The sequence below is a fragment of the Eptesicus fuscus genome, chromosome 6, assembly GCF_027574615.1.
Source record: "Eptesicus fuscus isolate TK198812 chromosome 6, DD_ASM_mEF_20220401, whole genome shotgun sequence".
Lineage (NCBI taxonomy): Eukaryota > Metazoa > Chordata > Mammalia > Chiroptera > Vespertilionidae > Eptesicus > Eptesicus fuscus.
This window is the reverse complement of record NC_072478.1, coordinates 26,872,146-26,887,598: the sequence shown is the minus strand read 5'-3', so window position 1 is coordinate 26,887,598 and position 15,453 is coordinate 26,872,146. Positions and strand designations below refer to the sequence as shown.

General features: G+C 42.8%; 1 protein-coding gene across 2 annotated transcripts in view; it reads left to right on the top strand.

The window, feature by feature from the left end:
• Positions 1 to 15,453, top strand: part of SAFB (scaffold attachment factor B) — a 37,553-nt gene that overhangs the window by 5,173 nt on the left and 16,927 nt on the right. For both annotated transcript variants that reach the window (XM_008150582.3, XM_008150580.3), the window contains exons 3-5: positions 11,114 to 11,178; positions 11,259 to 11,462; positions 12,764 to 12,826. In XM_008150582.3, the coding sequence (XP_008148804.1) occupies positions 11,114 to 11,178; positions 11,259 to 11,462; positions 12,764 to 12,826 (332 nt within the window). The remainder of the gene's footprint in view (positions 1 to 11,113; positions 11,179 to 11,258; positions 11,463 to 12,763; positions 12,827 to 15,453) is intronic.

The window sequence follows — 15,453 nt, the reverse complement described above, 5'->3', positions numbered from 1 at the left end:
AATCGATGTGTCTCTTTCACATCAATGTTCCCCCCTCTCTGTATCTCCCCCTCCCTTCCACTCTTTCAAAAAAACAAAAAAAAAATCCAAGGAAAAATATCCTCAGGTGAGGATTAACCCCCCCCCCCAAAAAAAAAAAAATTGTACTAAGGTTTTTTGAAAATACAGACTTGGCATTAAGTAACATTAACATGTAGAAGTTTCTTCTCAGTAAGGAGGAAACCTAATAGAAGATTGGGCATGCTTTATAAGACTTTTATGTGTGTGTGCAGTCATCCTAATATATATAAAAACCCAGGGTCCATAACGACTGAAGGCTGAACCGACCACAAGTCAGTCGTGCAGTCAGTGCTGGGTTACCATGGCAGTTGGAGGCGAGATCAGGCTGGCAGGGGAGGTCAGTTAGGGGCGAGATCAGGCTGGCAGGGAAGGGCAATTGGGGCGATCAGGCAGGCAGGGAAGGGCGGTTAGGGGCAGGCAGGCAGGTGAGCAGTTAGGAGCCAGCGGTCCCAGATAGCAAGAGGGATATCCCCGAAGGGGTCCCCAATTGGAGAGGGTGCAGGCTGGGCTGAGGGAACACCCCGCCCCCTCCGTGCACAAATTTCATGCAACCAGGCCACTAGTTTAAAAATAAAAACATCAAGATGCAGACACACCTATGTAAATTTATTCTCCTTTGCTTTAAAAAAAAAAATAGGTCCTTCCCTGGCCAGTATCACTCATTGCTTAGAACATAGGCCCACGCACCTAAGGGTTAAGGGTTCAATTCCCGGTCAAAGGCACTTACCTGGGTTGCAGGTTCAAACCCTACCCCTGGTCGAGTGTGTGTGGAGGCATCCAGTCAATGTGTCTCATTCACATCATTGTCTGTCTCTCTCTCTCTCTTTCTCTCCCCCTCCTCCCCTACTCCTCCTCCCTTCCTCCCACTCTCTAAAAATCAATGGAAAAAATATCCTAGGGTGAAGATTAATAAGAAAAAGGTCCTATACAAAATATTTTATTTGTCATTTTATGTTTATTGATTTCAGAGAGGGGAGAGAGAGAAACATCAGTGATGAGAGAGAATCATTGATTGGCTGCCTCCTGCTCATCCCCTACTGGGGATTGAGCCCACAACCCAGGCATGTACTCTTGGCTGGAATCGAACCCAGGACCCTTCAGTCTGCAGGCTGATGCTCTATCCACTGAGCCAAACCAGCTAGCTCCTATACAAAATATTTTATAACTAGATGGTCAGTGCATGAAAATTCATGCATTTGGCGGGGAGGAGGTCCTTCAGCCTAGCCTGCACCCTCTCGTAGTCCAGGACCCTTTGGGGGATGTCCGACTGACGGCTTAGGCCCGCTTCCTGGTGGATCAGGCCTAAGCTGGCAGTCATCTCTCTGGCAGCCCAAGAGGCCTTGGGGGTGTCCACCTGCTGGCTTAGTTAGACATCCTTAGCACTGCTGTGGAGGCAGAAGAAGCTCCCATCACTGAGCCAGCTTCTGGGCTGAGCGGTGCTCCCCCTATGGAAGCGCACTGACCCCCTATGGGGCAGCTCCTGCATTGAGCATCTGCCCCCTGGTGGTCAGTGTGCATCATAGTGACCGGTAGTTCCTGGTCATTCTGCTATTAGGGTCAATTTGCATATTACCCTTTTATTATAGTACTGTATTTTCCGGCGTATAAGACGACTTTTTAACCCAGGAAAATCTTCTCAAAAGTCGGGGGTCGTTTTATACGCCGGGTGTCATCTTATAGGGTGGGTATATCCCAAACTCTATATCTTAACTGGAAAAGTTGGGGGTTGTCTTATACGCCTAGTCGTCTTATACGCCGGAAAATACGGTATATAGTATAGGATAGGATTTGCTTTTTTCACTTAACATGTTAAGGACATATTTCCAAGTTCTACAAGTAAAAGACCTTATTCTTTTTAAATAGCTTAACCCTTTGCACTCGCTTGCTTTTTTCTCGATTTCTTTATTCTAATGCTAACCGTGTCGAGTCACACTCAACATCCGAGTGCAAAAGGTTAATAGTAATCTTTCATATGATGTACAACAATATGTAGCTCATCGGTCTCCTTGGTACTAGACTTTTGAGATTATTTTCCAATTTTCAGTCAGCATATCCAATTTTCAGTGCTGCCATGAACCAGAAATGCCTCTGTGGTTAAAGAAATATATTTTGACTAGAGGCCTGATGCATGAAGATTCGTGCAAAAATGGGCCTTGCTTCCCCTGGCTGCCAGCCGCCTTTTCGCTCTAGCCTGGAGCTGCCTTTCCGCCTTCCCACGCTGCCCAGAGGCCCAGAGCCGCAGGGGCCATGCGGAACGCCTGCATCATTGCCATGGCGGCGACGCAAGTGTCCCGCCCTGCCCCTGGTTGCTCAGCGCCTGCATATGCAAATTAACCCGCCATCCTTGTTGGGTTAATTTGCATACTCATTCCTGATTGCCTGAGGGGTGTCGTGAAGGTACAGTCAATTTGCATCTTACTCTTTTATTAGTGTAGATAATTAGAAGTAAAATTTTATGGTCAAAGGATATGTGCATTTTATTTTATAATAGTTACTCCAACAGTCTGTAATGGTCAGTCTCTCACCTAACACTGTGAGGGGGTGTGCCTATTTCTTTAAACTCTCACTTAACACTGAGTATTATCTTTTTTTTTTTTTTTTTTTTTTTTTTTTGCCACTTCTATAGAAGAAAGATATTTTGTTGTATTTATCTGCATTTCTCTACAGGTAAGGTTTTCATTTGCATTTCTTCACAGATTAGACAGTTTCTGATAATTGGCCATCTGTATTTACCAAATTGCCTTTCCATGCCCTTTGCCCATTTTTTCTACTGGGTTTGTCTTGTTGACTTTTAAGGACTATAAAACGTTGCAATTGTTTCCTACCCAGTCTGTCATTTTACTTAACTTGTTTGTGGTGTTTTGATCATTAAAGTTTTAATTGTTAATTTAGGCAGTGCTGTCAACCTATTCTGTATATTTTCTAGATTTTATGTTGTGTTTTTAAAAGGTCCTCTCTTTAAAATATAGAAAGTATTCTACATTGTACAGCTAATAGTTATGGTTTTATTTTTACATTAGGATTTTTAATTCATTTGGAATTCATTTTCACATATGTTTTGAGGTAGGTAGGGATCAAAATAAGGAATAGTTCTATCAGATTCTTCTTGCCCTTTCCCAGTCACACTCCCCCTCCCTCGTCCCCCACAAAATGTTGTGATTATTGTCACCATAGATTCGTTTTGCCTGCTCTGGAACTTTATGTAAAGTAGAACCATTCAGTAGAATCACTTTTGTGTCTGGTTTCTTTGGCCAGCAGAATTAGTTTTATCTGGAGCTTTATAGAATATTGTGGTATATATTTTTTTAATGTATTTTTATTGGTTTTTTACAGAGAGGAAGGGAAAGAGAGAGTTAGAAACATCAATGAGAGAGAAACATCAATCAGCTGCCTCCTGCACACCCCTACTGGGGATGTGCCCGCAACCAAGGTACATGCCCTTGACTGGAATCGAACCTGGGACCCTTGAGTCCACAGGCCGATGCTCTATCCACAGAGCCAAACCGGTTAGGGCGTATTGTGATATTTTATACTAGAGGCCTGGTGCACGAAATTCGTGCACAGGGGTGTGTGTCCCTCAGCCCAGCCTGCACCCTCTCCAATCTGGGGCATCCATCTCACAATCCAGGACTGCTGGCTCCCAACTGCTCGCCTGCCTGATTGCCCCTAACCACTCCCCTGCCGACCTGATCACCCCTAACTGCCCTCCTTTGCCAGCCTGGTCGCCCCTAACTGCCCTCCCTTGCAGGCCTGGTCCCTCCCAACTGCCCTCCCCTGTTGGCTTGATAGCCCACAACTGCCCTCTCCTGCCGGCCATCTTGTGGTGGCCATCTTGTGTCCACATGGGGGCAGCCATCTTTGACCACATGGGGGCGGCCATCTTGTGGGTTGCAGTGATGGTCAATTTGCATATTACTCTTTTATTGGATAGCATGGCAAGTTCTACTAAAGTATTTTATATGGCAAGTTCAGTTAAACTCCCAATACAATCTAATAAGGTAGTTGAAAATTTCAACTACCTTATTAGATTGTATTGGGAGTTTAACTGAAAATACTGTAGAGTTCTTTCTTCTAACCCTCCTTTTTTTAAAAAAAATATATTTTATTGATTTTTTTTTTTTTTTTTTTTTTTTACAGAGAGGAGGGAGAGGGATATAGAGAGTTTGAAACATTGATGAGAGAGAAACATCAGTCAGCTGTCTCCTGCACCCCCCCTCCTGGGGATGTGCCCACAACCAAGGTACATGCCCTTGACTGGAATCGAACCTGGGACCCTTGAGTCCACAGGCCAACACTCTATCCACTGAGCCAAACCGGTCTAACCCTCTTGATGAACAAATTCAAGATGGTTTGAAATCAGCATGATGATTATTTTAATCAGAATCCCTGAAAGCATATCTCAGGTACTCTCAGCATTCCTCCAAAGTAGTTTGACACCAATAATTTGTTTAGCAGAATCTTCTATTTATTTTTTAATTAATTTTTATTTTATTGGAATGGTATTGGTCAACGTGAACATACAGTTTCAGGTGTGGATTTCTATATTACAACATCTGTATATGGCACCGTGTGTCCACCACCTAAAGTCAACCTTCTCCTATCACCATATATTAAGATCCCCTTCTTCCCCCACCCCCTTCCCTCTGCCACACTGTTGTTCATGTTCACGAGTTTCAATTTTATAACCCACATATGGGTGAGATTATATGGTTCTTAGCTTTTTCTGACTGACATTTCACTTAGCATAATATTCTCAAGGTCCATCCATGTTGTTGCAAATGGTACTCTCATCCTTTCTTGTGGCTGAGTAGTATTCCATTCTGTATATGTACTGCATCTTTTTCACCCAGTCCTCTATTGTGGAATACTGGTTGTTTCCATGTTTTGGCCACCATGAATAATGCTGCAATGAATATAGGGGTGCATGTATCTTTGCCAATACATGATTTTGAGGTTTTGGGGTATATACCCAGGAGAGGCGGATTGCTGGGTTGTATGGGTTTCATTTATCTTAATTTGAAGTTGGTTTAAATACATAGTTTTTCATCTTTGGAAAGTAGGGCTCTTTTCCCAAATAGTAATTGTTGAGAAGCTTCCTAGTGGGGGGATATGCTTTCTATATTGAAAACTAAACATACATAAGACAGCCTGTTCTCTTCACATTTCCAATCATGTCTTACCTGGAGAGCTCTCCCCTGGAAGAGATTTGGGCTGCTGCTCAGGAGAAAAGTTGGTCTTATGAGTCGAAACATTTGATTCTGCTTGATAAAAATCTGCTACCTTTCTTGTGAAAGGGAGAAATACAGTAAAAAGGGTGGCGAGTTTGTGGTAGCCTAGTCAGACTTTGCCTAGTTAATGGAATAGAACTGGACAACAAACATACATATTCCAAAGTGATAGCAGCTTTATCAAATCCAGTAAAGCTGGGAAGTGCTGCTGCTGTGTGTTCCCAGCATATGTGCAAAGACAACTAGGTTGAGTTCCTAATGTCCTTTGAAGCCCAAAGCATGATTTGCTATAATAATATTATAAAATGGAAGGAGACTTGGAGTGGTGAATACACAATACAATGTACAGATGAGGTATTATAAAATTGTATACCTGAAACCTATAAATTTATTAATCAGTATCACCTCAGTAAATTCAGTTTTTTTAAAAAGAATATCATAATAGTCACCAAGGCTATTTGTACATAATATATTCTAGTGTTAGTGTGACGATCCCTTATGTTTCTAAATAAAAATCAGGTGACATGTTACAAGAAAATTCCTGTCCCTGGGGTTTTCGTTTGTTTGTTTTTTGATTTTTTTACAGAGAGGAAGGGGGAGAGGGAGAGAGAGTTAGAAACATTGATGAGAGAGAAACATCCATCAGCTGCCTCCTGCACACCCCCTACTGGGGATGTGCCCGCAACCAAGGTACGTGCCTTTGACCAGAATCGAACCCGGCACCCTTGAGTCCGCAGGCCGACGCTCTATCCACTGAGCCAAACTGGTTAGGACCCTGAGGTGTTTTTTTTTAAGGCCTCCGTTTTGGTGCACGTGATTACATTTGGGGTTTTTGTCTTTTGTAGGTTTTGTTTTGTTCTGAATGTTGCACATTTTGTACAACTTAAGCTTAATCAATTAAATGTAGGCAAATTACTATGTACTTCACTTAAAATACTTGAGAAAACTCTTAGTAGGGTTGAGAAGTTGATCTTCACGCTGGGATAAAGGCCTTGAAGGGGGGTATCTTTCTTTTTTTTTTTTTTTAATATATTTTATTGATTTTTGACAGAGAGGAAGAGAGAGGGATAGAGAGTTAGAAACAGGGATGGGAGAGAAACATCGATCAGCTGCATCCTGCACACTCCCCACTGGGGATGTACCCACAACCAAGGTACATGCCCTTGACCGGAATCGAACCTGGGACCCTTGAGTCCACAGGCCGACGCTCTATCCACTGAGCCAAACCAGTTAGGGTGAAGTGAGGTTTCTTAAGTTTGCATGGCAGATCAGCGTCCTTTCCCACATCCTTCCAGAAGCTGAGCAGATAAAGAACTATAGGAAGCTGCATCTCTAGCAGTACCTCTAAGACACAAAAAAGTACTACACTACTCTGCTTTTGAGTATATTTTATGTATTTAATATGTGTGATTTTATGCTTCATTCACATTGAAAATAGTCAATCAGGTACACCTGAAACTAATATAATATGGCATGTCAACTGTAATTGAAAAATAAAAGTTTTAAAATAAAATAGTGAATTGATTTAATTTTAGCTAACCTAATTCTAGAGACCAAAAATTTATTTTTCCCATAAATTTTTTATTTTTGTTATGCCTAATTTCATTTTGCTTCAGGTCTGTCATTTCTGTTATTATTTACCTGTATCTATTTTGTTCATCCTATCTAATAAAAGAGTAATATGCAGATTGACCATCACTCCAACACACAAGATCAAGATAGCTACCCCTATATGGTCAAAGATCCTGCCCCCATGTGGACACAAGATGGCCACCACAGATGGCCAGCAGGGGAAGGCAGTTGGGAGGCACCAGGCCTGCAAGGGAAGGCAGTTGGGAGGGACCAGGCCTGCAAGGGAAGGCAGTTAGAGGCAATCAACCCTGCAGAGGAGGGCAGTTAGGGGTGACGAGGCCAGCAGAGGAGGGAAGTTGGGGGCAAACAGGCTGGCAGGGGAACAGTTAGACATCAATCAGGCTGGCATGGGAGTGGTTAGGGGGTGATCAGGCTGGCAGGCAGAAGCGGTTAGGGGCAATCAGGAAGGCAGGCAGGTGAGCAGTTGGGAGCCAGCAGTCCTGGATTGTGAGAGGGATGTCCGGTGGGATCGAGCCTAAACGGGCAGTTGGACATCCCTTGAGGGGTCCCTGATTGGAGAGGGTGCAAGCTGGGCTGAGGGACACCCCCCCCACCCCCATGCACGAATTTCGTGCATCGGGCCTCTAGTTTTAAATAACCATCTATATACTGCTGTTGGGATGAAAGTGCTAACAGTCCTGCCCTCTGTGAACTGTTATAAACAGTTCACAATAAAAATAAGTATAAATCGCCCTAACCGGAGGGGCTCAGTGGATAGAGCGTCGTCCTGCGGACTGAAGGGTCCTAGGTTGGATTCCGGTCAAGGACATGTACCTTGGTTGCGGGCACATCCCCAGTGGGGAGTGTGCAGGAGGCAGCTGGTCGATGTTTCTCTCTCATCGATGTTTCTAACGCTCTATCCCTCTTCCTTCCTCTCTGTAAAAAATTAATAAAATATATTTTAAAAAATATAAATATAAATCAATTGAAAAAATATCCTTGGGTAAGGATTAAGAAAGAAAGAAAAAAATTACAAGGTTGGATAAGGGAAGTTAGAGTAAGTTGTTTCCTTTTTTTTTAAAGTACTGTGTTAAAGTTGTCTGAAAAGTGAATGCAAGCCAAAAATGTGTCTAGCTGCTTTTTTTTTTTCCCCTTCTTTTAACATATTTTTATTGATTTCAGAGAGGAAGGGGAGAGAGAGATAGAAACATCAGTGGTGAAAGAGAATCATTGATTGGCTGCTTTCTGTACAGCCCACACTGGGGATTGAGCCTACAACCTGGGCATGTGCCCTGACCGGGAATCAAACCATGACCTCCTGGTTCGTAGGTAAACACTCAACCACTGAGCCATGCTGGCTGGGCTCTAGCTTCTTAATGTTTATTTTTTTCTTAATCTTAAATTACTAACCTCTTGAAACACCTGAAGTTAAGCCATTCCTTCCAATTCACTTTAGTTTCCTTTCTTCTAGTTAATACCAGTACTTTATATTTTAAAAAATATTATAACACCACATAATTAAAGCTGGTAAGAAATCAGTGGAAGGGAATAGAAACTTTAAAAAGTCCCAGACAGCCCTAACCAGTTTAGCTCAGTGGATAGAAAGTCATCCTGTGGACTCAAGGGTCCCAGGTTCGATTCTGGTCAAGGGCATGTACCTAACTCGCTCCCTCTCCCTTCTTCTCTGTAAAAAATCAATAAAGTATATATTTTTTTTAAAAAGTCCCAGGCATCCTACCTAATAATAGACAAATACGCAAATTGACCATACTTTCGCTATGCCCGCGATTGGCCAGGAGGCCGGGGGCGGGGGAGGGGGGCGGGATTCGGGGTGGCCGATTGGGCCGGCGGGACGCTGAGCTCATGTCGCCAGTGGCGGCTCGAGCTCAGCGTCTGCGCCATGGCTGTGCTGCAGCACAGAAGGGGCCTCTGGGGCAGCGAGCTCATGTCCCACCACGGACCATCAAAAGCGGGGGAGCTGGGTGCCTGTCCGCTCAGGCACCAGGCCTTTCAGAAGCTTCCGGCGGGGCGGAGGCTTCTGAAAGGCCTGGTGCACCAGCGGACAGATACCCAGCTCCCCCGTGATCGAAAGCGAAAGCGTGTAGGGGACCCTGCACGTGCATGATTCAATCATGCACTGGGCCTCTAGTACATAAAATAAAATAATGAGTTGGACCAACATTTTAAATCAGTGGTGAGAGGAAAAATTAGTTAAATGTTGTAGGAAAATTAGTTTCCAAGTGGGACAGTCATTTGGAAAATAGTTTCAGTCTGAACAAAACTGAGTCAAGTATTAAATTGAAAACCAATAAAGATATAAATACAGGTGAGTATTTATGTAGTCTTAATATGGAGAAGGGCTTTTAAACATGAAAGTAAAAAACCATTTACACATAAAAACTGTTCAATGGCTTTGGCTTCATGAAAGTGAAATTTACCCAGAACCCATAGATAAAAGATTGGTGAAGGACTGTGAGAAAATATCTGTTGTGTGTGCGATGTGCAAATATAAAATGAGAACTGGCCCAACCGGCGTGGCTCAGTGGTTGAGCGTCAACCTATGAACCAGGAGGTTATAGGTCCGATTCCTGGTTAGAGCACATGCCCATGTTTCAGGCTTGATTCTCAATGGGGAGGTGTGCAGGAGGTAGCCGATCAGTGATTCTCTCTCATCATTGGTGTTTCTATTATCCCTCACCCTTCCTCTGAAATCAGTAAGAATACATTTTAAAAAATAAATAAAATGAGGAGAGCCTTGCCAGTTGGGTTCAATGGATTGAGCGTTGGCCTGCAGACCAAAGGGTCCCAGGTTCAATTCTGGTCAAGGGCATGCACGTACCTTGGTTGTAGTCTCCTCCATGGCCCGGCCCCTGGTCAGGGCTCATGCAGGAGGCAACCAGATGTCTGTCTGTCTCTCTCTCTCTCGCTGCTCTCTCTCTCTCTCTCTCTCTCTCTCTCTCTCTCTCTCTCTCTCTCTCTGCCTCTCTCTGCCTCTCTCTGCCTCTCCCCGGCCCCCCCCCTTCCTCCCATTCTCTAAAAGTCAATGGAAAAATATCCTCCGGTGAGGATTAACCAAAAAATAAAAATAATAAATTAATTAAATAAAATGAGAAGTGGAACAAATTTTTAAATGGCAAAAGGATGTAAATGAGAGTTATAAAACTACAATTTGAGCAACAACAATATTTCAACCTAAGCAGTAACCAGATAAATTCGGGTTACAAGTATTCCTTTTTGCCTAGCACATTGGTAAGGATAAAGAAATAACTACCTTCTGGGATATTGCAATAATGTGTGTGTTTTCGTTTGTTTTAATCAAAGCCTTAAAAATACACATCCTCTTTGTCCTGGGGGTGCCATTTCTAGAAACATGTTCTAAGAGGATAACTGCCTAGATGCCAAAAAAAAAATAAAAATCGCCAGAGTATTCATCTTTATAAGTCTTTTTTAAAATTTCCAGCCATAGGTATTAGACAAATGATGATATCTCCATGCAATGCTAATAAAGAATATAGAAATACTTCCTGGTCCATGTGGTTTGATGGTTAGAGTGTCAGCCCATACACTGAAAGGTTGCAGGTTCGATCCCTGGCCTCAGTTAGTCGGGGCACGTTCAGGAGGCAACCAATTGATGTGTTTTACATTGATACTTCTCTCTCTCTCTCTCTCTCTCCCTCTCTCCTTCCTTCCACTCTTCCCTCTCTCCTTTCGTTCTACTTTCCAGGGGGGAAAAAAACAACAACAATGGAAAAATATCTTCGTGTAAGGATTAACAACAACAAAAGAATATGGAAATATGTTCACAACGTATTAAGTGAAAAGATTACAAAATGACAGTGGGGGTGTTTTAGATGGCCATTTCTGTAGTGCTGTGGGCCTATAAAAGTCAAAAATTATTTCTTCTGGCCCTAGCTGGTTTGGCTCAGTGGATAGAGTGTCAACCTGCAGACTGAAGGGTCCCAGGTTCGATTCCATTCAAGGGCACGTGCCCGAGTTGTGGGCTTGATCCCCAGAAGGTGATGTGCAAGAGGCAGCCAATCAATGATTCTCATCATCGATGTTTCTCTCTCTCTCTCTCTCTCTCTCTCTCTCTCTCTCTCTCTCTCTCTCTCACTCTCTCCCTCTCCCACTCCCTCTCCCTCTACCTCTCCCTCCCTTCCTCTCTGAAATCAATAAAAATATTTCCAAAAAATATATATTGCTTCTGGAAAATGCATGTTACTAATCTCCTGCTTTGACAATTATCTCTTTAGGACGTAAACCAGAAGAAGAAGGTGTGGAAGATAATGGGCTGGAGGAAAATTCTGGGGATGGACAGGTATGTGTAGCATTAACAGTAATTCTGCACAGTGATGGACCAGTAGCATTTCATTTGTTGATGGCTGTGTTATGTCATAGGAGGATGTTGAAGCCAGTTTGGAGAACTTGCAGGACATTGACATGATGGATATCAGCGTGTTAGATGAAGCGGAAATCGATAATGGAAGTGTTGCAGATTGTGTGGAAGACGATGATGCTGATAATCTCCCAGAGTCTCTATCTGATAGTAGAGAGCTAGAGGGAGAAATGAAAGAGCTTCCTGAACAGCTTCAAGAACATGCTGTAGGTACTCGGTCTCTAGAATGTGCCCTGAGTGCATCAATTCCTCAAATGTCATAATAGATGAGAAGTGGAGTATATGCTATACATTTGCAGAATGATACATTAAACGTTTCAGGGACACCATTGAAGGCCTGTCTGCCAGGCATTAGGCATTATGTTCTTTAATTGGGTGTGGGGGGCTGTTAATCGTCACCTAAGGATATTTTTCCCATTTATTTTTTAGAGAGAGGGGAAGGGAGGGCAGGAGGGGAGAAAGACATTGATTGGCTGCCTCCCTCACTCGCCCTGACAGCGACGAGATAGAACCTGCAATCAAACCTGAGACCCTTTTGGGCATAGCCAACTTTAACCACTGAGTCACGCAGACCCAGGCTGTTTTTTAAACAACAGTATGACAAATCGGTGGTTATGCCCATTTTCAGTTGAAGAAATTGAGGGTTTAAAAGGTAAAGAAATATCTCCAGGATATCATAAGAGGATAAGAATTAAGACCAGACCAATTCCAGAGTCCATGTACTTAACTCATGCACCATGTTGTCTTGGTACCATTTATTAGATAATTTTCCTTTTTTGAGGATAAGTTTGCTAGGTATACAGAAAAAGTGATGGATCACTGGGGCTTTGCCAGTCCTGTGCTTCTGTCCCCATACTCTGATTTGGAAGTTGATAATGGTAGGAAGCAGGGTTCTCAGAGATGCCATTCCATTCGGGGCAGTTACCACCTCAAGGGCAACAGTCCCATTGTCATTGGCATCCAGGTTTGGGGAAAGTGGTGGTGGCCACCAAAGTCTTAAGAATCCACTCTAACGCATGATTCTGGACATGGTTCCTTGAAAAGTAGTCTCCAAACCTCATGCTCCAAATCTACTTACAAAGTTTATGTACTACAGTAGCCTCCCTTATCCATGGGGGTAGGTTCCAAACCCCCAGCAGAATCACGCTATATTGCTGTTTTGTGTACTGTATTTAGAATTTTGTCAAATGATTTTTTAAAATTGATTTTTAGAGTGAGGAAGGGGAGGGAGAGAGAGAGAAACATCAATGCGAGAGGGAAACATTGATTGCTTCCTGCATCAAAACTGCTTCCTGCATGCTCCTTACCGAGGATTGAGCCCACAACCTAGGGATGCACCCTGATTGGTAATCAAACTTTAAGTACACGGGACAACCCCCAACCAGCTGAGCCACACCGACCAGGGCTGTCATAAGTGATTTTTCATGGCTGTTACTTGTTATTGTAAAGATGTTCCATTATGTTACCTTATTGATGTAATAAACTGTCTTCTCTGTTTATTTTACAGCTAGAGGACAGAGAAACTATAAATAATTTAGATACTTCATCATCTGACTTCACTATATTACAGGTAAATTGTTGTATCTCTCAATAATTTTAGCATCAAAGGTTATACTACAGTTTCTGGAAACCACTGCAGACATTGTGTTGCACTCCCAAGGAAAAGTCATTGCAAGGTTTGTTAATATTGCCTACTTTGTCAGCATCTTTAGAGAGGGTTTTGCTCCCCTCCCCCTAAATACAATGTACCTGTTGCAAAGGACTCATCGTCTTGACTTCCCACTCAATTACTATGGCTTCCCTGTAACAGAGGGCATATTTGGGAAAGTTGCTGATTTGATTGCTGAGGGCATCCTCTGCAGAAAGACTGTTAGGTCAAATAGCAAAGGGGGCTCCCTCCCTAAGAAAGATTGATTGGGTCCAGACTAGGATGCAGGCGGGGGTAGAGTGGGCAGAGCACAGACATCACAGCTGGGACAGGTGGATTCCAAGGCTTCTGGTTCTGCCTTTGGGAAGTATTTCTTTTGGAAAATGCAAGGAATTTTTTTGATTACTATATCATCTTGGCTGTTTCATTACCATCTGTAAATATTAAACCTTAGATGAGAAAAAATGAGATGTGGACTAACTTACAGGTATGATTTCAATAAATGTGGGTCTTGAGTTTCCTTTTAATGTTTCTGCCAGACTTATATGTATGTAAACTGTTGGAATAAACTTACTTGGGTCTAATTTTTAATTATTTTTTTTAATCCTCACCCAAGGATATTTTTCCATTGATTTATTTTTTTTTTTAGAGGGGGCGGGGTGCAGAGAGAAAGAAACATTGATATGAGTGACACATCAACTCTGCCTCCTGTACACGCCCCAACAAAGACTGGAGATCAAACATGCAACCCAAGTACATGCAATTGACTGGAAATTGAACCCACAGCTCTTCATTGCACAGGCCAGAACTCTAACCACTGAGAAGCTGGCCAGGGCTTGGGTCTAATTTTTAATAGAAACTGTTTGTTTGTTTGTTTGTTTGTTTGTTTGCATATATTTTTATTGATTTTAGAGAGGAAGGGAGAGGGAGGGGGAGAGAGTGAAACATCAATGATGAGAGAGAATCATCAGCTGCCTCCTGCACAACCCCTGCTGGAGATCAAGCCCCCAACCCAGGCTTATGCCCTTGACTGAAATCAAACCTGCCACCCTTCAGTCCTCAGGCCAATGCTCTATCCACTGAGCCAGGCCGGCTAGGGCTTTAATAGAAACTGTTGTAAGGAAATGAAAATACAATCAGCTTATTCCAGTCCTTGATTGTTTTTTTTGTTTGTTTGTTTGTTTTTTATGTCAACTGTGCTGCTTAATTAGAAATCACCTTTCAAATAATCTCTTTTTGCTCTGCCAGGCAGGGCAAGGTTGATTGTTACTGGTTAAGTAGAGCCCTAGCCTCAAGGAGTATGCAAACATCAAAAAATAAAACTTCGTGGAACCCAGCTCACTTTAGGACTGATGTCTCTCCTACTTTGAAGAGATGCATTTTATTTCTCCCTATGAAAAGAAAGGAGGAGCCAGTTCTGGTTGTTTCATTGAGTTTTTGTTCTAGGTCAAAGACTCCCAAGTTAAAATGGAAAGCATATAACCCTTTCCAGAGACAAATAGGAATATATTCATTTTTCTTTGGAAAAAGTTGAGAGAATTGTTCTGCCTGGAGTGATCCTTTGTTTTGCTCATAGTGTTTTACTTCCCAAAGTGCATATGTTATGTTAACTTGATTAACAATTAAATAAAACTATGAATAAAGTGAACAATTTCCTAGGGCTTCCTAGAATGGCAGGTCAATTTCAAGAGAAAGATACAGACCATCCACAACCATTTATGGGGTATATGTGAAGTACCTGTGATGTGGTGTGGATACAGACATGAGTGAGAAGAAAGGCTGGTCTCCATCCTCACAGGGCCAGTCCTCCATGCGTGGAGTACACACATAAACAGAGCATTGGGAATTGGCCTGACTGGTACATAGCCTTTGCTTAGATCTGGGCTCTGTGTGCTGTGTGTTCTTGAGCAAGTTTGTCAATCGTTCTGTGCCAGTCTCCTAATCTGAGAAAAAAGATGATACTAATAGTTCCATCGTGCTAGTACTGTCTAATGATTAATATATGTATACATAAGGTGTTTAAATTTGCACCTGGAACCTAGTCAGTGCACATCACTATTGACTGGAATTCTAGAATAATGTACCTTGTAGGGGACATGAATTACATATTGAGAGAAAGGCCCTTCAGCCTCTGAAGCCATTCAGGATGACCTTTCTATGATTCAAGGACCCCTGACCTAAATGTGTAAGACTTGGCTGGGAGTGAGGTCAGGGAACAAGTGGGCCTGTTGGGGAGGGAGGTGGTGTGAGTGGCCATTGCTAAAGCCTTTAGGGGCCACAGAGGGACATGTGTTCACCATGGTGGCAAAAGTACAGACAGATGGAGAGATGGGAATAGTAAACCAGAGGCTATTGTAGGTGAGGGATAACAATGGTCTGAATTGACAGGGCTTCCTGAGAAGGGTTGGAGGGATATTTAGGAATTAGGGCTGGCCCAGTGGGGACCTTGATTGTAGGAGATATATGTAATCCTGGAGAGCTCTCAGGTGACAAAGGGGTAGCTGTGGTACAACTGCAAAATAACAGTTTCCAACGACATGCCTGTATTC